At 40.0% G+C, this 20,566-nt stretch overlaps 1 protein-coding gene across 4 annotated transcripts in view; it reads right to left on the bottom strand.

Annotated features, from left to right (window-relative positions):
• LOC130185048 (protein unc-13 homolog C) overlaps nt 1-20,566 on the bottom strand; it is a 124,323-nt gene that overhangs the window by 23,145 nt on the left and 80,612 nt on the right. For all 4 annotated transcript variants that reach the window (XM_056401388.1, XM_056401560.1, XM_056401307.1 and 1 more), the window contains 6 exons: nt 19,852-19,937; nt 5,285-5,411; nt 3,703-3,799; nt 2,845-2,988; nt 2,557-2,634; nt 136-213 (listed from right to left, as the gene is read on the bottom strand). In XM_056401388.1, coding sequence (XP_056257363.1) covers nt 136-213; nt 2,557-2,634; nt 2,845-2,988; nt 3,703-3,799; nt 5,285-5,411; nt 19,852-19,937 — 610 coding nt within the window. The remainder of the gene's footprint in view (nt 1-135; nt 214-2,556; nt 2,635-2,844; nt 2,989-3,702; nt 3,800-5,284; nt 5,412-19,851; nt 19,938-20,566) is intronic.

Here is a 20,566-nt window from a genome sequence, read left to right as displayed (position 1 = left end):
ATAATTCATATATTATATGAAAAAATTATATATATTTTTAGACTTAGAGTTTAGAAATCTAAGTTGTATTGAAAGTGAATTGCCTCAAACTTTGACACAGACACAGCAGACAGACACATGTAGGTAGGCACAGACCTGTTTGCCTCCCATGGACTCAAACATCTTCTCCAGCTGAACACGGAGCTGCTGAATATTGTTGAGGAGGATACAGGGCTGTAAAAGTACAAGAATGAATATAAGTACATTGTCTTGTAAACTACAGTGTATGATCTGATGTGCCACAAAAATATCAAATATATCTTTGATGTTGTTAACATCCTGAAAAACATGGTACATTCAATTACCTGTTCTTACAGCTACTGACACTATACTGTAACAGTTTGTGAGCTACAGACCCGCAAATATAATTGAAAACACACAGCAAATTTTCAGACAAATCACAAGGGTAAAAACAGTAAAATCCATCAGTTTTGATTTCCTGACACTTCATCTATACAAAGATGCGAGGTCTCTGCACGACATCGACAGTCAGCAGGGAAACGCGATACATAATACAAGAGGGAGAGAAATGTCTGCACTGAATATGTCAGGCATTATTGATTCTTAGATCCACAGCAAGTTTAACAGATGACAGACATTAATCACACTGATTCTTATGGAGACTAAGAGTAATTCTTCAGAGTCTTCAGTCAGTTACATATTATGTACATTATCAGCCCAAAAAAACCCAACTGACAACAATACAACTGACAAAAAATTATGATTGTGCTAATGGATAGCTGTAAAATGATCATTCTGTGTCCCATAGGAGAAGGATGATTGGTCTCATTCAGTCCACAAAGCAGCCAATGGTGCCTCTGCGGCAGCACACAATGGCGTGCTCGCTACCAGATTTATGAACTTATTTGTATGAGAGTGATTAGATATTCTAAATCTGAACGAAAGCAATGGAGATTTCCCACAGCTACATATGTCTGACTTGAAAAATATATAATAAGGGGTTTGGTTGCATTGGATCAGTTAAATTCCAGGGGCAATTTTGATATCAGTTAAGATTACAGATAAACAGAAAAAAAGACAGCTTTTTCACAGTGGTGGAATTATGTACATCTACTCATCGATTTACAGTATTCAGTGGGGTAATGCAGTTTAAATAGGATAACTATAAACTAACAAATTTTCCTGGAAATATTATTTACATAAAAAAATGTGTTCATATCAGCACTATGTTTGCAGAGACACTTAAAATGACCCTTGAGATCAGTGGTTCACTACACGGGGAACAAGGGGTCCCAGGATAAATCTGAGGTGTCATAAGGTAATTTAAAGGAATTTTCTCTAACACAAAACAACATTTATTATTCTGACATTTGTCCATTTTTAATTTTTTTATGTAAAATGCTGGATGCTTTCACCTCTTTAGGTAAAAATATTTAGAATCCAAAATCCTTGAACAAACTGAGCAATCAAACTGTTAACAACTCATGTTACGCCAACACTGTGCCCATTGACACAGGAGCCACAGGAGCCCAAGTAGATCCTGATTTGATTTGAAGGTGCTCTGCTGAGTTATTTTTGCAGTCTTCTTCTTCCCTGCCTTTGTTGGCGCATTGCTGCACATCGTAGTTTGATCCGTCCAATGATGAGCCACCACTGCCAGGACTCTATATCGTGTCACCAGTGCATGGACATGTGCTTATGCATCCTTGTGCATGTTCAGGAGATAAACAAAATGGCTACCCACTCATAAAAAAAACTGCTTCATAGTGCTACTAGAGGTCTGAAACTCCACAAGGAACCTTTAAGGACTCGCAAGCCTCAAAGGTGGGGAATCACTGCTCCAGATCCTCATCTTTGCTTATACTAATACTACGCTCTCTTGATCTATAGTTGAGTTTGTTGGCTACATATGTTCTTGGTAAAGATGGCTATGATGTATGTCATGTATTGTATATGTGACAGTTAACAAATTAGAGATTAGGTTTAAATTGATGTAGCTATGTAATGCCATCTGTCTCCTATTTCCTTTTTTCCATCATCTGTCTCGTCAGTCCTGTCTCGAGAAGAGACAGGACTGTTTTCATGTTTTCATGTTTTCTCTGGGACAGTTGTAATGAGCCTGTCAACAATGTAAAGAAACATCTGCCTCCTCCGCTAGTACCCTGTGTGTTATCTCTCACTTCAACTTCAAAGACCAGTGCGGATAATTAGGCCACTCGGAAGGCTCTGCATTTGGTCATCCATCACATTAAACAATGGACAGAGAGCCCAGAAAATACCAATGACTTTCCTCCATCAGCTTTGGGCTGTGAAATGAATTATTGCATCTTAGTTAATAAAGACTGTTAAGAGCATTACAGAAGACACGACAGGGCTCAGTATAGAGAAGACTGTGCTGCTGTCTGAAACATTTTCCACATGGTCTCCATGCCAACTGATGTTGGAGACAGTCATCATGGAAACGCCATCATCGGACTTACAGCGTCTTTATTTGCACCAAAAAACCTTAATATAATCTTTGCTATTAATATTTGCAGACTTTGAATGGGCACTTACCACATTCTCCTTACTCAAATGCAAAGGAAAGTCCTTGGTTACGATCGCAGCATATTGCAGAAGAACTTTATTGATAGTCTGCAAGGAGGGAGAGATTCAGTATTATAATTACAATTTGTTTGCTGTTCTATTATTGAATCTTTGGAACTCACTGAAAAACTTTAGGCAGTCACAAGCTAGTAACAAGATAATATCAAATAGAGTGAATATACCAAAGAGTCTCACTAAATCGATGGCAAACTCTTTAACTGTGAGTTAGCGTGAGAAGGGGGGGTGGGGGTGGCTGACCTTTGCAAATCGGCACATGAAGTGAGCCAGAGCCTGTGGGTTCGGACACTCCAGCTTCTTGATAATCTCAAAACTCTGGTTTAGTTGAGTGAACACATCCACCACCGAACAAGAAAAGAGGGCGTGCTCCGAGGTTTGCTGAAACTGTAGCAAGAAAGAGAGTGTAAGCAAAGGACATGAAGTCACTGCCAACAGAAAATTATGTTTATGTAGTAGTTCCCAAGACTTGAAAACTTTGACATGTTACATTTGTGAAGTGCCCCTTTATGAATACTGTTTTACAGTACTACTGACATTTAAAAAAATGTCTATATTCAATTGTTTTTCACTATTCAATTTAAAATATAAAACTTTAACAGAAGCGATACTGCTATGCAATCTTTCAAACTGTTTTTGTTAGCAGCAGTTTTTGTAAGAGCTTCTCTACACAATTAGCTGCAAGAGAGGTCATGAAAAATATACTTCCTTAATGCTAATAAAAATGAACACATGCATACAAACATGTGTGAAGGTGCATCAATATCCTGCATAACGTCTGTGCCTAACTTGTATTGTGAACACATTTCCTCTCATTATTGCCTAATATCCCTCTGTGCCTTTTGCTGTCCGAAAAAAATCATGTTTGCGTCCTGTTTTTTTTATAAATTTTTAATTGAAATTTCATTCATATTCCTGTCTTGTGATGTCTCTGGGTGAGAAGTGTTTTTAACTGTATGTTATTTCCTTAATCCCCTCACACCCTCTTCCTCAAGATGTAAATTCAGTCTTAGCAGACCATTAATAAGAAATCAGCTTTAAGTGGCTTTGTTGGTTAAATATAAAGCTACATATTGAGGAATAATTTAATGCTGTACTCACTCCATCTTTCTTGTCCCTTTCCAGTGCTCCATTCAGGAAATCCATGGCAACGTCCTCGTTCTCATCAAGCCACTGAATGACAAATGGCTCAAACCACCTGAAAAAGAAAAGCCTTCTATCATTGAGGGGTCAAATCACAGTTAGATTATTTCATCTGTCTGGAGTGCCAGAGGAGTGTGGGTTTATTTTATGAGAACAAATCAGAAACCAAGGCTTTTTAGTTATTTAAAAATGATCAGGGAACCACTTTGTTTAAGGAAGATGTGGTTTTGGCCAAGACTCCAATTCATGCAGGCATTGATATCAGGTTTCAGTTTGTAGACTGCGAGGCTCAGACAGAGGACAGCAGAGGACAGGACAGGACAGGACAGGACAACACAGGCCTGGATGGATGAGTCGGGTAAGGAAGTACATTTGTTAGTGGAATAGTAATGCTGTTTTGTCTGTTTCACTTTGCCATTTATTTGTTTAATACAGTGCCTGAGCTTGTCCTCAGAGCAACGGATGTCCCCTCAAAACTGCTTTGTATTCACGCTACGGGCATCTGCCACAAGAGGGAAAGCCAATAAATAAGGTGGGTGTGGCGACAGAGAAAGAGAAGAAAGACAGGCATACAAAAGAGAAAGACTGTGTGTACAAGCGTGTGTGTTTGTATGATGTGTATGCCTTTGGAAGAATCACTCCTGCCAGAGATGGTGTTTGAGTGACAGTGTTGGAGAAGGGGAGGGCAAGTCATTACTCTGATACACTGGCAAGATGGGAGAGGGCATTACGTTCCCTTTGTGTGTTACATGTGTTTGTATTGCAGCTATTCCTGCTGTGCTACGCATGATTATGAATGCACAATGGAAAAAAGATACGTGAAAAGAAGAACAAAAACATGCTTTTAGATTATACATTTGTTTCCTCATCCAAAAAAGTTTACGCTTGGCTTGTTTAAAGGTTTGCCAGCACAGATTATCCAAACATGAAAGTTTTACTGATTCAGACTCTACCAGAAACAGGTCTGATTTACCATGATTTGTAGTCATCACATTCACATAACTGACCGTTACAGAATCTTTCTCCTTAGGGGTTTATGTGTAATACTGAAAAATGATTAAAATAGATTTTAAATGTTGATTTCCTTAAGCTACAAAACACTGTGGAGTTCCACAGAGATCAATCTTGGCCCGTACTTTAGTTTTTTTGCCTTATTTACACTATGTAAATATGAAACTGATTATTAAAAAAAATTAGAGGCAGAAGTGACCAATGAAATGTGAAAGACATTATCTGCCTTCTATCTTAATTTATTAAAAGGGCTATAAAATGTTATCCTAAAGCAACTGAACAATTGTGACTTTTTCTTTGCAACAGATCTGAGTAAGTCAATCCTTTTCTGTTGCCCTGTTTGTTAACTTGTGTGTAACAAGCAATCTGTTCATGTTATATTATGCATTTGTAATTAAATATGTAAATTAAATATATGTATCCCCCTTAATTAATAGCGTATCTGTGCACTTTTGTTCATACTGTAAAATTAGTGTGAATACCTGTTTGTGCATTTCTGCCTGTGCACGTGTGTGGAAATGACACTTACAGAGAATATTCAGGAGGAACATCCTTGAAGGCTGGCAGGTCACGGACATACTCATTATGGAACCATTTGACTTTGAAGTGAAGATTCATGTATTCAGTACTTTTGCATAGGCGGTGCTTGTCATGCTCTGTAATGCAAATAAAAACATGAGAAGCACACATGTTAGCATGCACAGTAATATTAATGAGTCTCAAACACATGGGAACACCTCTGGACTGAGCAGACAGCATGGTAAATTCTAAGTCGTCACTGCAGTGTCAAACTTTTGCTCTATAAAATAGTAAACGTGTTGCATGTGATCTGTTTCTGCTGCTTCTTTGAACAGCTTCTTCCAGCAAAAAACTCGCAAGGCACAAGTATAGACACACACACTAATAGAAATGTACAAATATCTTTATAAGCATAAAGTGGACTTGGGCAGCAGTGGTTGCTTTTAATCTGACATCTTAACTGGCTCAATTATGTACAGCCTAGAGCTATCAAAGAATGACGAAATAAAAACAAGCTTGTGTGTGCGTCCAGCTCTCTTCAAAAGAAAGAAAGCCCTTGAATGACTGCATACAAACTGAAACTAAAATGGATTGGACTTTCATGTCAGCTGACATGGCTGCTGAGTCATTTAGTCCAGCTCACTGTAGACATTTTAGTACAGTTAAACATTTCCATGGGATCCCCTGGAGGAGTAATGAATGGTGATGGTGCAAAAGAGGGAGTGAATAAAAAAGAGATGAGGGAAAAGAAAGGAGAGCAATGAAGCAAAAACAGAGACGAAAGAGAGAAAAACACGAGGGAGAAAGACCAATGATAAGGAAACTATTCTGCAATTGCAACACTGGGTAAACTCAATTGCCTTTGTTACATTCCTGATTGTGATGCAATGACACTAAGAAGAAGAAGAAACAGAGGAGATGAGGAAATATCATGGCAGCACAGAGGATGATGGGAGCACTTTTTCTATCGTTGAAATAAAAATAGGAAATCAAGCTAACATTGCATATAAAAGAGACTAAACACTACGAAAGGAGCGAGGAGAGTGAAGGCTCAGTTCGGGACTGTCTTCGTCAGAAAAATTACAGCGTTGTTTGTTTAACAACCTCTTTACATTTTCTTTACAAGCGACCTCTTGTGGCCGTGTGAATAACAGCTGTTGTGTATCTGGTACAAAGATGGAAGGTGGCGGGTGGCTGGGTGTGCAGTGTGTCTGACTCTGACTCCAGAGACTATGCATCTCATCTCTTACCAACAGTCACTGTTACTTTCTTTTAAACAGGATCACAATCTTCCCGCAGTATTTGTTATGATCAAAAAGCACAACATATTTTGTCGTTCAGGTAGGAGGACACCTGACATTAAAGGGCCACACCACTGATTTTATACATGAAGATCAATTCTCTTCTCACAAGGAATACTATTCAACCTGTCAAAACAGTTGTCAGGCGTCTCTGCAACTGGGCTTTTTAATACAATGCCTGTATTATAAAATGGAGGTGGTGGGGGGCGAAATACTGCACATTGGTCAGGGAGGGTCTAATGGAAGATGATCATGCAACAAAGACCCCTGGCTGGAGAGGTATACTGCAGTCCATAGTAGGCATGAGAACACAAAAACATCTGCAACTGCACTCTGCAATCTCATAGTGAATACTGTATATGTAATGCAGGAAGAACGCACAAAACTCAGTCTGCACCCGAGGCAGATCACCCCAGCCTTTTCCAGTGTGTGTGTGTGTGTGTGTGTGTGTGTGTGTGTGTGTTTGTCTCTTCGCCTCTCTCTGTGACTCCTCACTGTTTTGTTTTACTTCTTTTGTCCAACCTTTTCTTCCTTATTTTGAGTGTTTTTGTGTACTTTTTATCCAGTATGCAAATTGCCATGTAATCCCTTTCTGTATGGCAGAGAGCAGATATGTTTTTTTTTGTGTTTTTTTTGCAGATGTTGCAGTTTTCCACAGATAAAATGTGTGTTGTTGGGTGGGGGGGACAAATTTGAGAATTTTTTTTATTGCCAGGTATGAACTCTATTACATCTCAGATAAATCCAGACAAAATGTGGCGTTATGTGGACACCAGACGGTAGATCTTAAACAGGGCGAAAGAGGATGGTTTTTAAAAAGTATAGCAGAAATAGAGACACACACAGTCACAGTCTTTGGCAGATATAAGATACATACATCCACACAACATCAAAGACAGGTTTAATTCCAATGCATCGCACCCTAGCTGCTGTGCCTTAATCCTGATAAGAACCTGAGTGCTTACTCTGATGAATAGTGCAACGCCTGCCACCGCACTCTCCTCTCTAAGCTCTGAGGAAAACATTTACATATGTGTCATTAACATATTTACCTGTATGAGAATGTATCAAATTCACAGTGCAGTATTTTACTCCTTAGACCGGACGAGTCAGTTTAATGCAGCCCACTGCAAACCTGCTTTCGAAATTGAGGTTAGAGAAAAACCTTCAAACTTAAAATTAGTGTTATTACAAAAACAACAATAACAATGGAGCTGTGTAAAAATGTCAGAGTAGCATGACTCATGGGAGGGACTGCACACTCCAACTGGATGGAACACAATTGTGCCGCAACCCAATTCTCTGAAAGAGTGTCTCTGAGAAATAGTCTCTGATGATACTTCTCATTGTAGCAGAAACAGTGGGTGTGAAGTTGTCAAAGCCACCACAGCTGAACACTTATCATAGGTAACGTGTCGGGAACAGAAGGTTAAAAAACACAACCTGGTAATGTTGACTGACAAGTGATCTGATGGAATTTCATTGTAAAAACAGCGCAGACGTATCCTCTTTAAATATTGCGTGGAGCATCATGTCTATCTAAGTTATTTTCTCCTCTCACACCGTGAATGACTGAGGTGGGTTTGTTCCACAGATTTTAACATTTTGACAGACAACTTTTCACAAATCTCAGGAGCCACACTAGGGGACAGTTTTAAGTTTTACAATGTCCAGCACATTACACTATATGAAAAGCCACAATGATCCCAGCACCTTGCAGTTATTGTCTGTGGGAGCTGAACACTAGAAAATGGCTGGGATCACTGCTTTCATCTACACCTAACCTTCATGGTCAAAGTGGTTTTGATGGCTGAAATTGCAGAGGGATTTAAGGTTTCACCTGGATTCACCTAGCCAGTCTGTGTCATAGAAGGAGCAGGTGGTTTAAACAGTGTGAATATTGAGCTGAGATTGTTTTACTGTAGAGAGGACCTGCAGTTATTCTCCTGCGGAGGTTGTGCAATCTGAACTGAGGGGTCCACTGTGGCAGTGCCACTTTAATAACTGAGCTGGCACTGCAAGGCAGCTTAAACACATACAGGGGTGGACACGCACATGCACACACTTACACTCCCAATCACAGTTTGTCAACCTTTCTGCTCTGAGCTCCGAATGCACACACTCACTGTCACACACTCACAGTCACATAGTCACCTAAAGGAAGCAGATGGAGGTCAGCTGGGAGACTGAAAAGTAGAGGTCAGCAGGTGTTAGCTTGCTGTATGTGTGTTTGCAGAGTGTGTGTCTCGTTATAACACGTACTACATACATACATGTACATAATCAATGTTATGTACATTTCTACAGCCTTAAAGTTTCTTCTGCCCTTTCTTTCATTGTTGTTGCAAAAGAAATACAATACTGCTTGACTAGAAGGTTTCACTGTTCACATAAAGCCCTTCTTTATGTACAAAGATATCAGTAAGATATGAACATAATGAAAGGGAGAGCGTGTTTGGTGAATCTGAATTAAGGAAAGACTCAACTGTTTTTTTACATACAGAAATTGTACTGAATTGGTTTTCATATTCAATTTTCAAACCAAATTTCCAGAGAGGAGAAGGCACCAATGTCTTAGATCAATATTACTGATGTATTAGCACATGAAGGTCAATATAATTTGTGGCTGCATTTCATTTACTGAAGGGAATGGTTCATCCAAATATTCTCAAACAACACTTTTCCTTCAAGCTTCAAAATCAGTAGTTTGAAGACGGAAACATCTGCCAGAGGTTAACAGAGCGATAAGTCCTTGAGAAGCTTTCGTCTTTCGAAACTCCTCAGTTTAGGAGTCATAAAGCCGATATCCTCTCTCTAGAAAACGGAAGCACATAGGGACAGAATGCGCTTCTTTGCACACTCTGAATAAAAGCAAAAAGATATAATTTTCCACTCACTGGGCCCAATGTGACTGTTTGAATAGAGGAGAGAATCTGAGGGAAATGAGGCCACAGGGAGCAGTGTTTTAAGAAGCTTGCAATAGAATATACAGACACTGTCAAACTTCGGACTGAGTTAGTTTTTTTTTTTTTTTTTTCACAGATAATTCTTGTGTTTAAAAAACAGTCAAAGCCTCCTCAAAAATTTAATTACAGGCTGTTGAACCTCAATATGATTAATTTATCATTCATTGGTGTATTTCACGTCCATGACTAATTATTTTGTAAGCCTAGATGTCAGATTTTTTCAAATGGACAATCTGTCATTCTGGAAGGTAAGTCAGTTCATATTTATTCATGCTGTTTATGCAAATGCAGCCTCCTGAGGCCTCCTCGTTGTGTCACAGGGACTGACACGTTTAAAAAAAAAAAAAATGAAAAAAGCATTTTGCATACTGTGTATGTGCGTGCATGTGCATGTTTGAACGTGTGTTATGTTTGTGGCACCACAAAGACTGAAGCAAGCAGCACAACAATGTGCTATTTTTCTGACCTTGAAACATGTGTTATCTATTCGTATGGCATGTTTGTGCCCTGCACCCTGTGAATGATGCAAAGGTTTGAACAGACGCACAACAATACAGTAGCTGCCTGCAAATGAGATACCACAAGGTCAGGTATTTGAATTATTATAAAAAACTGGAACTCTGACTGTCCAATGAAAAGAGACTGTGAATGGCCAGGGATGTTTTTACTGCTCTGTTAACATGTGGAATATGTTAACAAATTCCTCAACTTGACCATAAAAAATGCAAGTTGTTGCGATTATTTCAAGAATGCCAGTGAGACACATTCTGCAAAGTGCACGTTATTAATTAAGTATTAGCAGCATATGTCATCCACAACTGCCTGTGGACTTTGTGACAACCTTCTCTTTAATTCATTTGACTGAGGCCTGATCCATCTGCAGTCTCTAGTTTGAAGGAGGAATTTGTGGGATCAGCACCAGGCTGTCATAAAGAAACAACACTTCTACTGTGAACATCAAACTGTCCAGTGTTTTCCTGGTCTTACACGTTGCAAATGACGAATGTAGGTCTGGTCTCTCGTCTTCATTTGGTGAGGCATTATCATTACAGGCCATTGTGATTGGCACAGCTGTTTAACAGATAATGTGACTGGCTGAAAAGATAATGATTAATCATCACACCCATCTTATTTATATTCCACAACTGTGCTTTTGCAAATAGCGTGCACATGCACAGATGCACATATATAGAGAAACGTATCAAGTGTGCCTCAATGCAATCTCATTGTTGGGACTCAGTCATTCAATAGACCAAATGTTTCTTTGCTCCACTGGACAAAGGAATTCACACCCCACAGTTCCTCACGGTTCACACCTGGGGATGACCCTTCCCCCCCATGGACCCCACTGGCCAGCCAGTGTGGGCCAGCGTGTGACATGTGACCCCCTAAGGTGTCACAAACAAAACCAGTCTTCTAGACCCCTTCTCTCTCTCTTCCCTTCTTGGCTTGCTCTGGAGAGCAGCTCCAGCCCTCTCCTCTCGGTTCTTCAAAGGGCAACAAGGCCCCAGCCCAGGTCAGCTCTGCTACCTGAGAAACTAGCTCTCTCGCCGGCCTGCAACCAGCAGCCTGCAAACACTCTTCTCCTCCACAACAGCGACCTGCTTCGGATTAACTGTGAGTGAACCAAATCCTCTTCAGAATCAGCGGCTACAACACAAGGCCAGCTGATTTTCCAAGCAACAGGAGTCGTAGCAGAGTTAGCATGGAACAGCTAACTCTGTGAGGAGAACAAAGGAGATACCAGCAAGCAACACAGCCAGACAGGACTTTATTCCACCAGGAAACCCCCCAAACTCACTGGATTTTACAAACCACTGGAAAGGACCTCTTTGCTTGTTCCAAGGATCGGGTAACGTTAACGGACTGGGCCTAACCTCTCCCAGCACAGCATAGCACAGCACAGCATAGCTAATCAGCAGAAGCCTTAACTTGTTAATGTACTTGTTGATTGATGTCTTGTTGTTGTAATGTTTGCTTAGGTCGTGGTCAGTCATACAGTTAATCGAGTACTCGTATGTTCACACACATAGCAGTACGTCTCAGTCCTAGAACCTGCATGAAGCTAACCTTCCCCCTCTAACCTGGTACCATTAGATTACATGAGCTAGGCTAACAAAGAAACTCACACCCTCCCTCTCACACACACTAGGTGGTCTCAGCGGCCATTTTAGTAGTTTCTTTGTTTACCGCCATCTTTGTAGTCTTCTTTGTTCAGGTCATGTGGTCACAGTGACCACTTTGAGTCGGCCATCTTGCCTTTGTCTGTGTCCCCACAGACACACACACACACACACACACACACACACACACACCTGTATATGCTAGATTAGACATTGTACTTTACTCTGCTCCATTGTAAATAAATGCCTTTTAAGTATAACTACTGGTGTGTTTAATGTTGCACAAGCGTGAATATTGCCAACCTCTACTCGGTAGAATTCCAATCCTTCAACTGTAACTTACTATTGATTTGGTAATTTGGTAATAGTTAGTAAGCTAATGGTTAATCAGAGTTCCAGATTAATGGTAATAAATTGAGACTAAAAGCATATTGGCTATTTTGCCTATTAGTTTAGGCTGGTGCCCCGTGAACTTTAATTCATTTTAAAGTTATTCTTTAATATTAATATTTTTAATATTAATATTTTCTTAATTTGTGATAGCCAATAAATTGATAAACAACCGAAATCTAACATATTTGGTGTCCAGCTCATGAGGTAGAGTACTGTTAACATAATGGTGCCGCCCGGGTGAGGCCGAGTACTAATGATGCCCCCGTGTGAGGCCGAGTAATAATGATTTCCAGTTACTAATAGAGCTCAGACCCAACATCATTGTCTGTACATACACAATCTAGCAATAATAATCAGGCTGTTAAAATAGGGCCCTCATATCTTTGTATGCAAGTCGATGTGTGCATGTGCTTTTGTGTACATTGGTACATTCATTGCCTTGTTGTATGTGTGTGTGTGTGTGTGTGTGTGTGTGTGTGTGTGTGTGTGTGTGTGTGTGTGCCTTTGTGCCCTGCTGGTGGTAAACAGTGTGGGCTGTCCTGAGGGAGGAGTAGGCTCAGGGTCCCTGGTGAGGATGTCATCTTGTCTGACTCAGCCCACAGGGACTGACAAATGCGCTCTCTTCCTCATTGATTCAAATGCCATGGATATTATGACAAACTGCAGTGGTTCATCATCCTCCAATCACCATTCGGTGAGCATAGATATAGGAGCATGAGGTTAGATCTGTTCAAGAAAAAAAATAAAATAAAAAGACTGGAGGACAAGAATTGAACCAAGTCAAGTATAGTTTTCTGTGTGACATAATTCCTTCATCTTGGCTTCTGACCCAGTTTTGTCAAAAGGCTTCCTAAGCTGTAGCACAGGACCTACTGACACAGCTCTGCTATAACACCATAGCCCACAGAGACACTAACTCCTGTTGATGTGACTCAAACATATAATGCATTTGGACAAAGCCAAAGTTATGACTCAGTAATCTAAGAGTCCACTCTGGTTCAGTATAGTAAATCACCATTCCAGTGTATCTTTTACAGATATACTGCATTTACTTTCATTAACTTTATTTAAACAAATGCACTAAAACAACAAATCGTACAAGGATTTCTTCAGGCATTTACCCTTGTGTTTGCAAAAACACCTGCAGGTACATCTGTGTATTGAATGATGAGATCTCTATGTGTAAAATGAATGCACCACCTGCAAGGCTCGAACAGGAAATCAGTACTTTATAAATCCTATCCTATCAGAATTAAGTGTGCAGTGTGAATAGTGCAAAGAGGCATCAGAGATGAACAGTTGGAGAACAGACTAGCTTCTTTAAAAAAAAAAAGACTGCAACACATACCCTACAGCCATGCCTGAACCCCGTAAACAATGTCTTTTTGTGGCAACAAAACTCCCACCGCCAAGGTACATTAATTGAAACTCAATTAAAAAATTCTGTGGAGTGAAGCTGTTCCAGCAAGCTGAAGATGAGTTAATGGGCTGCTGGAGCATTGGATCTTTAATGACATGCTCCAGAGACCACAGCCATTAAACAACCATACAGTGGATATACTACATGTACTGTGGAACTTCATCACACAAGGCACCCTTTTGTTGCCAAAACATAGTCAAATTATTGATATGTGACTTTGTTTTGATTAAGGTGACAAGAGATCTGCTGATATTTCTTTGAGTCAAAATTTTCTGTGTAATGGCTTTACCTTTGCTTCTGAAAAATCAAGAATTTACCTTACACGAGAACCTGTCTTTCACTGGACATGGGAAATGATGAAATGATAAGTGTGTGAAAACTCATCTTACAAGTACAGAGTGTTTTTTGGAGTATTTACCATGTACGAAATGGTGAATAAGTGAATGAGGGAGTGAATTCAGCTGCAGCCATTCACTCTCACATCCCTCTTCTTCTTTTCTGTCTCTTCTTCTTTTCTCTGTCCACCCCGCCTCCCGCGCTCTCTTGCTCTCTCACACATTCAGAGATCCACACAGAGATGCTAAAATTAGTAGCATCCATTTCTGCACCAGCACTGGCACCAAAGGCCTTGGAGCAGGAAGCAGAGGATGCATCAAAGACTTCATTAAGTACTGCACATGCACATGTGTGCACACAGACACAGGCACACAAACACACACACACAGATTCCTCTTTTATACTCGTTCACTCTTTCTTTCTTACTTGCACAACTGAACGCTCGCACAAATGCACAGACGAACATGGCTGCATGCACAGACACACACACTAACGGAGAAACACAGACCAACAAAGCAGGACATTCTGGCCCGCCTCCTTCAGGGTGTCTCTGTCAGCCGCCCTGCCAGTTTCTCTGTGCCTTCTTATGTAAACAGGTCACTCTGAGTTACTTCCGTTTGTCTGAATGAGAAAGAGAAGCAGCAACCTGGACTGGCTCAGTATTCCTACCCTCTACCACCTCATTGTCTCCCTTCCCTGTGTAAAAGCACATACAGTTCATGCACGTATGAAGGAATGTACACATGCATGCTACAGGATGTACATGTGTACAGCATGCATACATTTCAAATGTGACCTTGCATACACTTATACTACCCATTTGTGAACCTTTCTGTACTGTTTCTATTGATCATCTCAACACACACACACACACACACACACACACACACACACACACACACACACACACACACACACACACACACACATACACGCGCAGATACACACGTGCACATACACGTGTTAGCTGAAGGTGCTTGTCAGTGTGATGGCAGAGACAGGAAAAATCACACTGGGAATTTAAAGGCAAAAAAAAAAAAAAAAACTGTAAAATTCTGCTTCTCCGACATAACGGATGTAAAACATTGAATGAAAGCAAAGCCGTCTCACCTTCCCTAAAACTGCAGTCGAGTACAATCAATTTCTGGTGTTCTACTAACAGTTTATAGCTGTGAATGTGCAGCTGAAGGATTGTTTTGTGACTGATCTGTAGAAAGAAGTGAGCTGTAACTAGAGTAATTAAATCCCCTATGGTTTCACTGCTTTCTTTTCCAGATAACCATTTATGTTCTCTTCTGTCTGTAAGCACATTTCTCTCACAATATGTCAAGTGTGTTCTGTTTTTGTTTTATTTTTCTAGATATCCCACACAGACACGGGTCTATAAATGTGCCACACACATGCATGTGTTTATCCTTCTGGTAGGAACTTACATTGCAGCTTACATTGCACATATTACCTTGCCTGTCAATGTTACCAATTCTTAATAGAGGATTCATTAATTGCACTTTGTTCTCTCTTTAAGGAGAGCCTGATGTCTTGAAAGTGAAAAAATAAACATGCAATGTAGCTAATATTCAATCTGACATATTCCTTTTTTCTATAGTAATTGTGATCATTTATAGTGTGACTCACACAGTCAGTTTACTATCTAAATGACATGTAAATACACTGGTTACACAACAGCAATGCACTATGGGGCACTACATTACGTTTAATAGGCAGGATAGTCTGATATTAATGTCAAAAATGAACTGTACACACATACTAATGATATTAAGTTTAAGCAATACACAGGATCAAACATTAAGTGGCCAAGTTTAAACTTGCACCATCTGTTTTTTATGTTGTTTTACAATCTATGCAGTAAAACATATTATGTGGTTTACAGTCTGCATGTTTGCACCACACTGTTGGTTTATGAGCTGTCAGACTCTCCTTCATTTAACTACTAGCCTGTTTCCACCAAACCAAACCTAGGACTCTGACAGCCAGCAGGACCAACAAGAAATGAGCAATAATTCATACAAAGTGCTCCTTTGAGGAACATGACAGTCATGTCCTCCTCCTGGCACGTGTCGCTATGGGCGGGCAGTGATGTACTGACAAGAAGAGGCAAGAGGAGGCAAAGCGAGGGAACATGGTTCAGGCTCAAGGAGCCAGAGAGAGCGGATATGTGACTGAGTGCATCCATGATTCTTGTCTCCTTTTGTCACACGGACACCCTCAGGCAAATCAGACACACATACACAAACACACACACGCTGCCCAAACCTGCTGTGACAGCAGTCAGTAAAACCCTAGGTGCTCACATGCCCAGCTGCCCTGACTCAGATATGCACACCTAAAAACACAACCGCTCTCTCTGTCTCTACCTGTTTATCGATTGACTTCACTCTGTCTATTATCCTTCACACAGTGGTAAGACAAATGATATAAATAGTTAGTGTGCTATAATGAAACTGTGCTGTCTAGCAAAACAGCATAAAAGCCTTGTAATCACTTGAAAATAATAAACTTGTTGTGGAGTAGTGTAGTTTTCTATCGTTATCATTTGACTGATTGCCTGTCAGTAGTTTAATCAATTCACATGTGCACAAGTAGATAGTTTTCAATCTTTGCTCCTCAAATTGATAAAAACTTTTGTTAATTATCTAAAAGATAAATTACATCATTTGAATTAATTTAGCCTCTGACTGATTATAATGTGTAGCATTATGCTGATGATACACTATTCTGCCATTATTCACTGAATATAATAAGATGTTGAATATATACAACGATCCTTCAGCGATATAATGTGATAAGACTAAATTCATGCTATTCTCAAGACCTGTGAAAAATGTCAATGTGCTGCAGAGGACGGAGTCCCATAATTGAATTTCCTGGATTGATGATGCTTTGTTCATAGTCATAATAAAAAGATTCATATTAAAAGTGTTGTAGCTGAAGCTCAGCTTTCAGTATAAAACATATAACACCATTTTCCAGCTGTGGCTTTAGTTGTGACAACAACTAGAGAACTGAAAATTGTTTTTTCATAAAAAAAACATTGATTGTTAGTATTCACTTTATTTTCTTCTTTATCAACAGAGTAATTTCTAACAGTTTGAGGGTTGTGGTAATCCAGATTGTGGGATTATTACATATCTGAAAAATCTGATGGCTTGTGTTACAACATAAAACACAATGTAAAGATGTTGGTGTTCTTCCACTGCAAACACACACAGTTTCCGAAAATACCGCATTGCCAGATGATGAAACAAAGTTAATGGAAGCTTGCTTTTTCTCTTTAGGGCACAGGAAGGCAATGGGGTAACAACATCCTATTTATGACAGAAGGCAGGGGAAGTCTGAGAATATATAACTTCAACAATACCACTAGTGTGATACAGAGGCTACAGATAGTGCTGGGTGATGCTTCATTCATTTTCAGTAAATATTCCACCAAGGTGTCACTGTTAATTTTCAAGAACATGAATGTTAAAAATAAATGTGGAATTGTGCAAAAAATATTATAGTGATTTCATATAAAATCTCACATTATCCACACATGCTGCTTTACAGCTGCTCATTACCTCAACACAGGAATGCAAGTCACATGTGTGTGCGCACACACACGCACACACACACCTATAAATCTACACCTGTCTCATTAAAATCTGATGCATGGGCATATTTTTGTGCTTAATACTCAATACTGTATACTTTTTTGGCAAACAGAAGATCACATTTTACACATATTTATCTCATATTGCATGCACATAATCTACATGCTTCCTGTATGCACGTGTGAGTATATGAAGAGACCGCAGTTTGCAGTTGCCATAGCAACTCGAGATGATTTGGTAAGGAGAAAGCAGCAGGTACGTGCTGTGTACATGAGGTTTTTAACCATCAATAATATTGTATAGAGTATGGTCTGGACTCTCTATGAAAGTGTCTTTATATAACTTCTGTTGTGCTTTGGTGTTGTATAAATAATAAATAATAAAACTGACTCGACCAATAAGCTCTTTTGGTACATCTCTGCTTTTTCTGTTACTCACAGTCTAAGGAGCATTTCCAGTGTTTGACCTCCGTCAGATCACCCATCTTATCTTACCACTTCCTCTCTGCCTCTTTTGCCATCATTGAAGTGGCAGATATCACACCCTCTGTCATGTCTAATACAACATAGAAGGCAAGATTTGTATGAAAAACACTGCTGCACCAAGTTAAACGTTATAGTGGCGCCTGACAGATAAGAGCACCGCATAATCCTGGATATATATGGTGTGGTACATTTGATTGATTTTCAAAATGGTGCTGGGAATGGTAATCTTCTCCTACTGAGCAGCATCCAAGTAATTTGTCCAGAGAAAGTCTGACTTTGACGTGAAGTGATCAGACAAGGGATGTGAATTTGGTAAACTTGAGCATAGTGTGTGCTGCGTGTGAATGTCATATTGCATGATTTCTGGGTAATAAAGCTAACTGCTGTTTAGAGACTTAGTCGAGTCAAACTTCAGTGCAAACATTCACACAAAGCCATAACCCAGGGTGCTACCCTGCTGAGTCCTGAAGTGCAAACACACACACACAGCTATTTTAACATTCATTCACAACCCCAGTCACATTAATTCCCTTTTGCATTCCACCTCCCCTCCATATATCCTGATCCTGATATCCTGTGGGGTTTGATCCAGAAGCCTTTAACCTAAAAAAAAAACAGCTTGTTTAATCAATAACCTCCTGGAGGCTTTCGCTGTCTTTTGGGAGGTGAGCTGGAGAAAAGGGGGGTGGGGATTGAAGTCAAAACCCACAATATATCGGGGAACATCTGTCTTCCTGCCAGCAGAGCACATCTGAGATTTATTGCTTGATCACTGCAAATCTCTGCTGTCTTGGAAAAAAAAGAACTCTTGTTGACAAAATCTTTTCTAACCTATTGCAGATTACAAGAATACTAAATGTGAATAACATTAGGGCACCTTGTCTACTTAAACGAGACACCACATCGCTGCTACGGAATGACTGGTTTACACTTTTGAGTATTTAATGGTAATGGGGGAAACTGATTGAGTATTTTTGGTCCAGGCTAGATTAAAGGTTGTAAATCACTTCCCTTATATGGTACAAAATTCCCTTTTTTATGCCTTTATCCTGCACACTGCAGGCAATTCTTGCATTATACATTTGCATTGTAAGTTCAGTGTTATGTTTGTTAGGCCATAACAAAGACGCAGACACAAGCATAATTGAAAAATGTGTAATGGCTGTTGCACATCTGTAATTACGGTAAGTTTTGGGCATAATGACTCACTACTACCTACCTAACACTGCCTACTGATCGTCATGCTTCTAAAATCTTCCCACCAATGTTTAAGTCATAGACAAACAACTGTGCCTTCACCCCTACATGTCTAACTCCAATACTGAACTCTAAATCACCTTTAAAACCTTAAATGCTACATGAATAATTGAAAACAAGAAAACAACACTTTGGGTTAGATCCAAATATCATTTCCTCATCATATATTACTTATATAAAACACTTGCACCACACAGGTAACAAAACACAGAAACAGGCACTTGCACATCAACATTGTGCCACTGATCAATTGTTTATCTTGATTACATGAAGTTCCGGTTTCTTTATAGGGATCAATAGAACGAAATCAGGGAAGCGTAATCTAGATAGGCAGTAGAGTTGACCACAGCCGATAAACAACACCGTGACACCAGCCAATAAACAGCACTCAGATACACAGAGGTATAACACAGTAACACTTGAAACTTATCCCTGTGTAGTTACAGAGGAAAGGAGAGAGCGTCACATTAGAACATGCTAAACCTAGTTTTTCTTTGCCATCGATCAATCAGTTTATATAGTTTATCTTAAGCTCTCATTCAATCCCACACACACGCACGCACACATGCACACACGCACACACACACACACACACACACACACACACACACACACACACACACACACACACACACACACACACACACCCTCAGGAGATGATTGTCTTATCAGTAACATTACTGACCTTCCATTGCATACTTCATATCCAGGGCGAAGAGACTCCACGTGATCTCAGCGCTGATCTTGCCCACGTTCAGCTCCTGTGGAAACCTGGTGGAATTGAGACGGATTCCAATCAGACTCATTTCCGTATAATAACACGCTCGACTGGGTGGCCTGATGGCTTGGCCCAGCCTGAATCTCTAACAAACGACTTAACAGATGTGCAAGAAGACATGGTTGGTGAATCTCATAATCTAATAATCCCCCGTCATTTCCAAACCGGGTTGAATTGGGGCGGAATGGGAGAGACATGCCCGGGGCTTACAGATGAGAAAAAAAGTGCAGGAGGAAATGACACGGCGGAGAAGGGAGACAGAGGGTGGCAACCTATTTGGCAGGTAATCTGCTTTTTTGAATGCCTATAGATTTTCAGTCAAAGCTTGAATGTGAGGTGTCGATGGTTTAATTATCCGTATCTTCAGACAGTGATGGGAGGACATTTATAGATGACAGGGCCCTGGCCTGAGAAAGTTCAATTTATCTGGAAATGTTTTACTTTTGCTGGAGACCGCCCTTTTTTCCCCAACAACAAATGTATTTGTCCACCGATTTCTATTGAAGCTATAATCATCTGCTCAGCCGGGACACTCCTGCAGAAGGCAAAGCCGGAGCGTGCACACATACGTACACGCAAACACTTTCTTCTTCCCTCTCCAAATGTTGGTGCGTCCTTTTGT

The sequence above is a fragment of the Seriola aureovittata genome, chromosome 1 (genome assembly GCF_021018895.1).
Source record: "Seriola aureovittata isolate HTS-2021-v1 ecotype China chromosome 1, ASM2101889v1, whole genome shotgun sequence".
Taxonomy (NCBI): Eukaryota; Metazoa; Chordata; class Actinopteri; order Carangiformes; family Carangidae; genus Seriola; species Seriola aureovittata.
The sequence above is the reverse complement of the archived record's forward strand: the minus strand, read 5'-3'. Positions and strand labels throughout refer to the sequence as shown.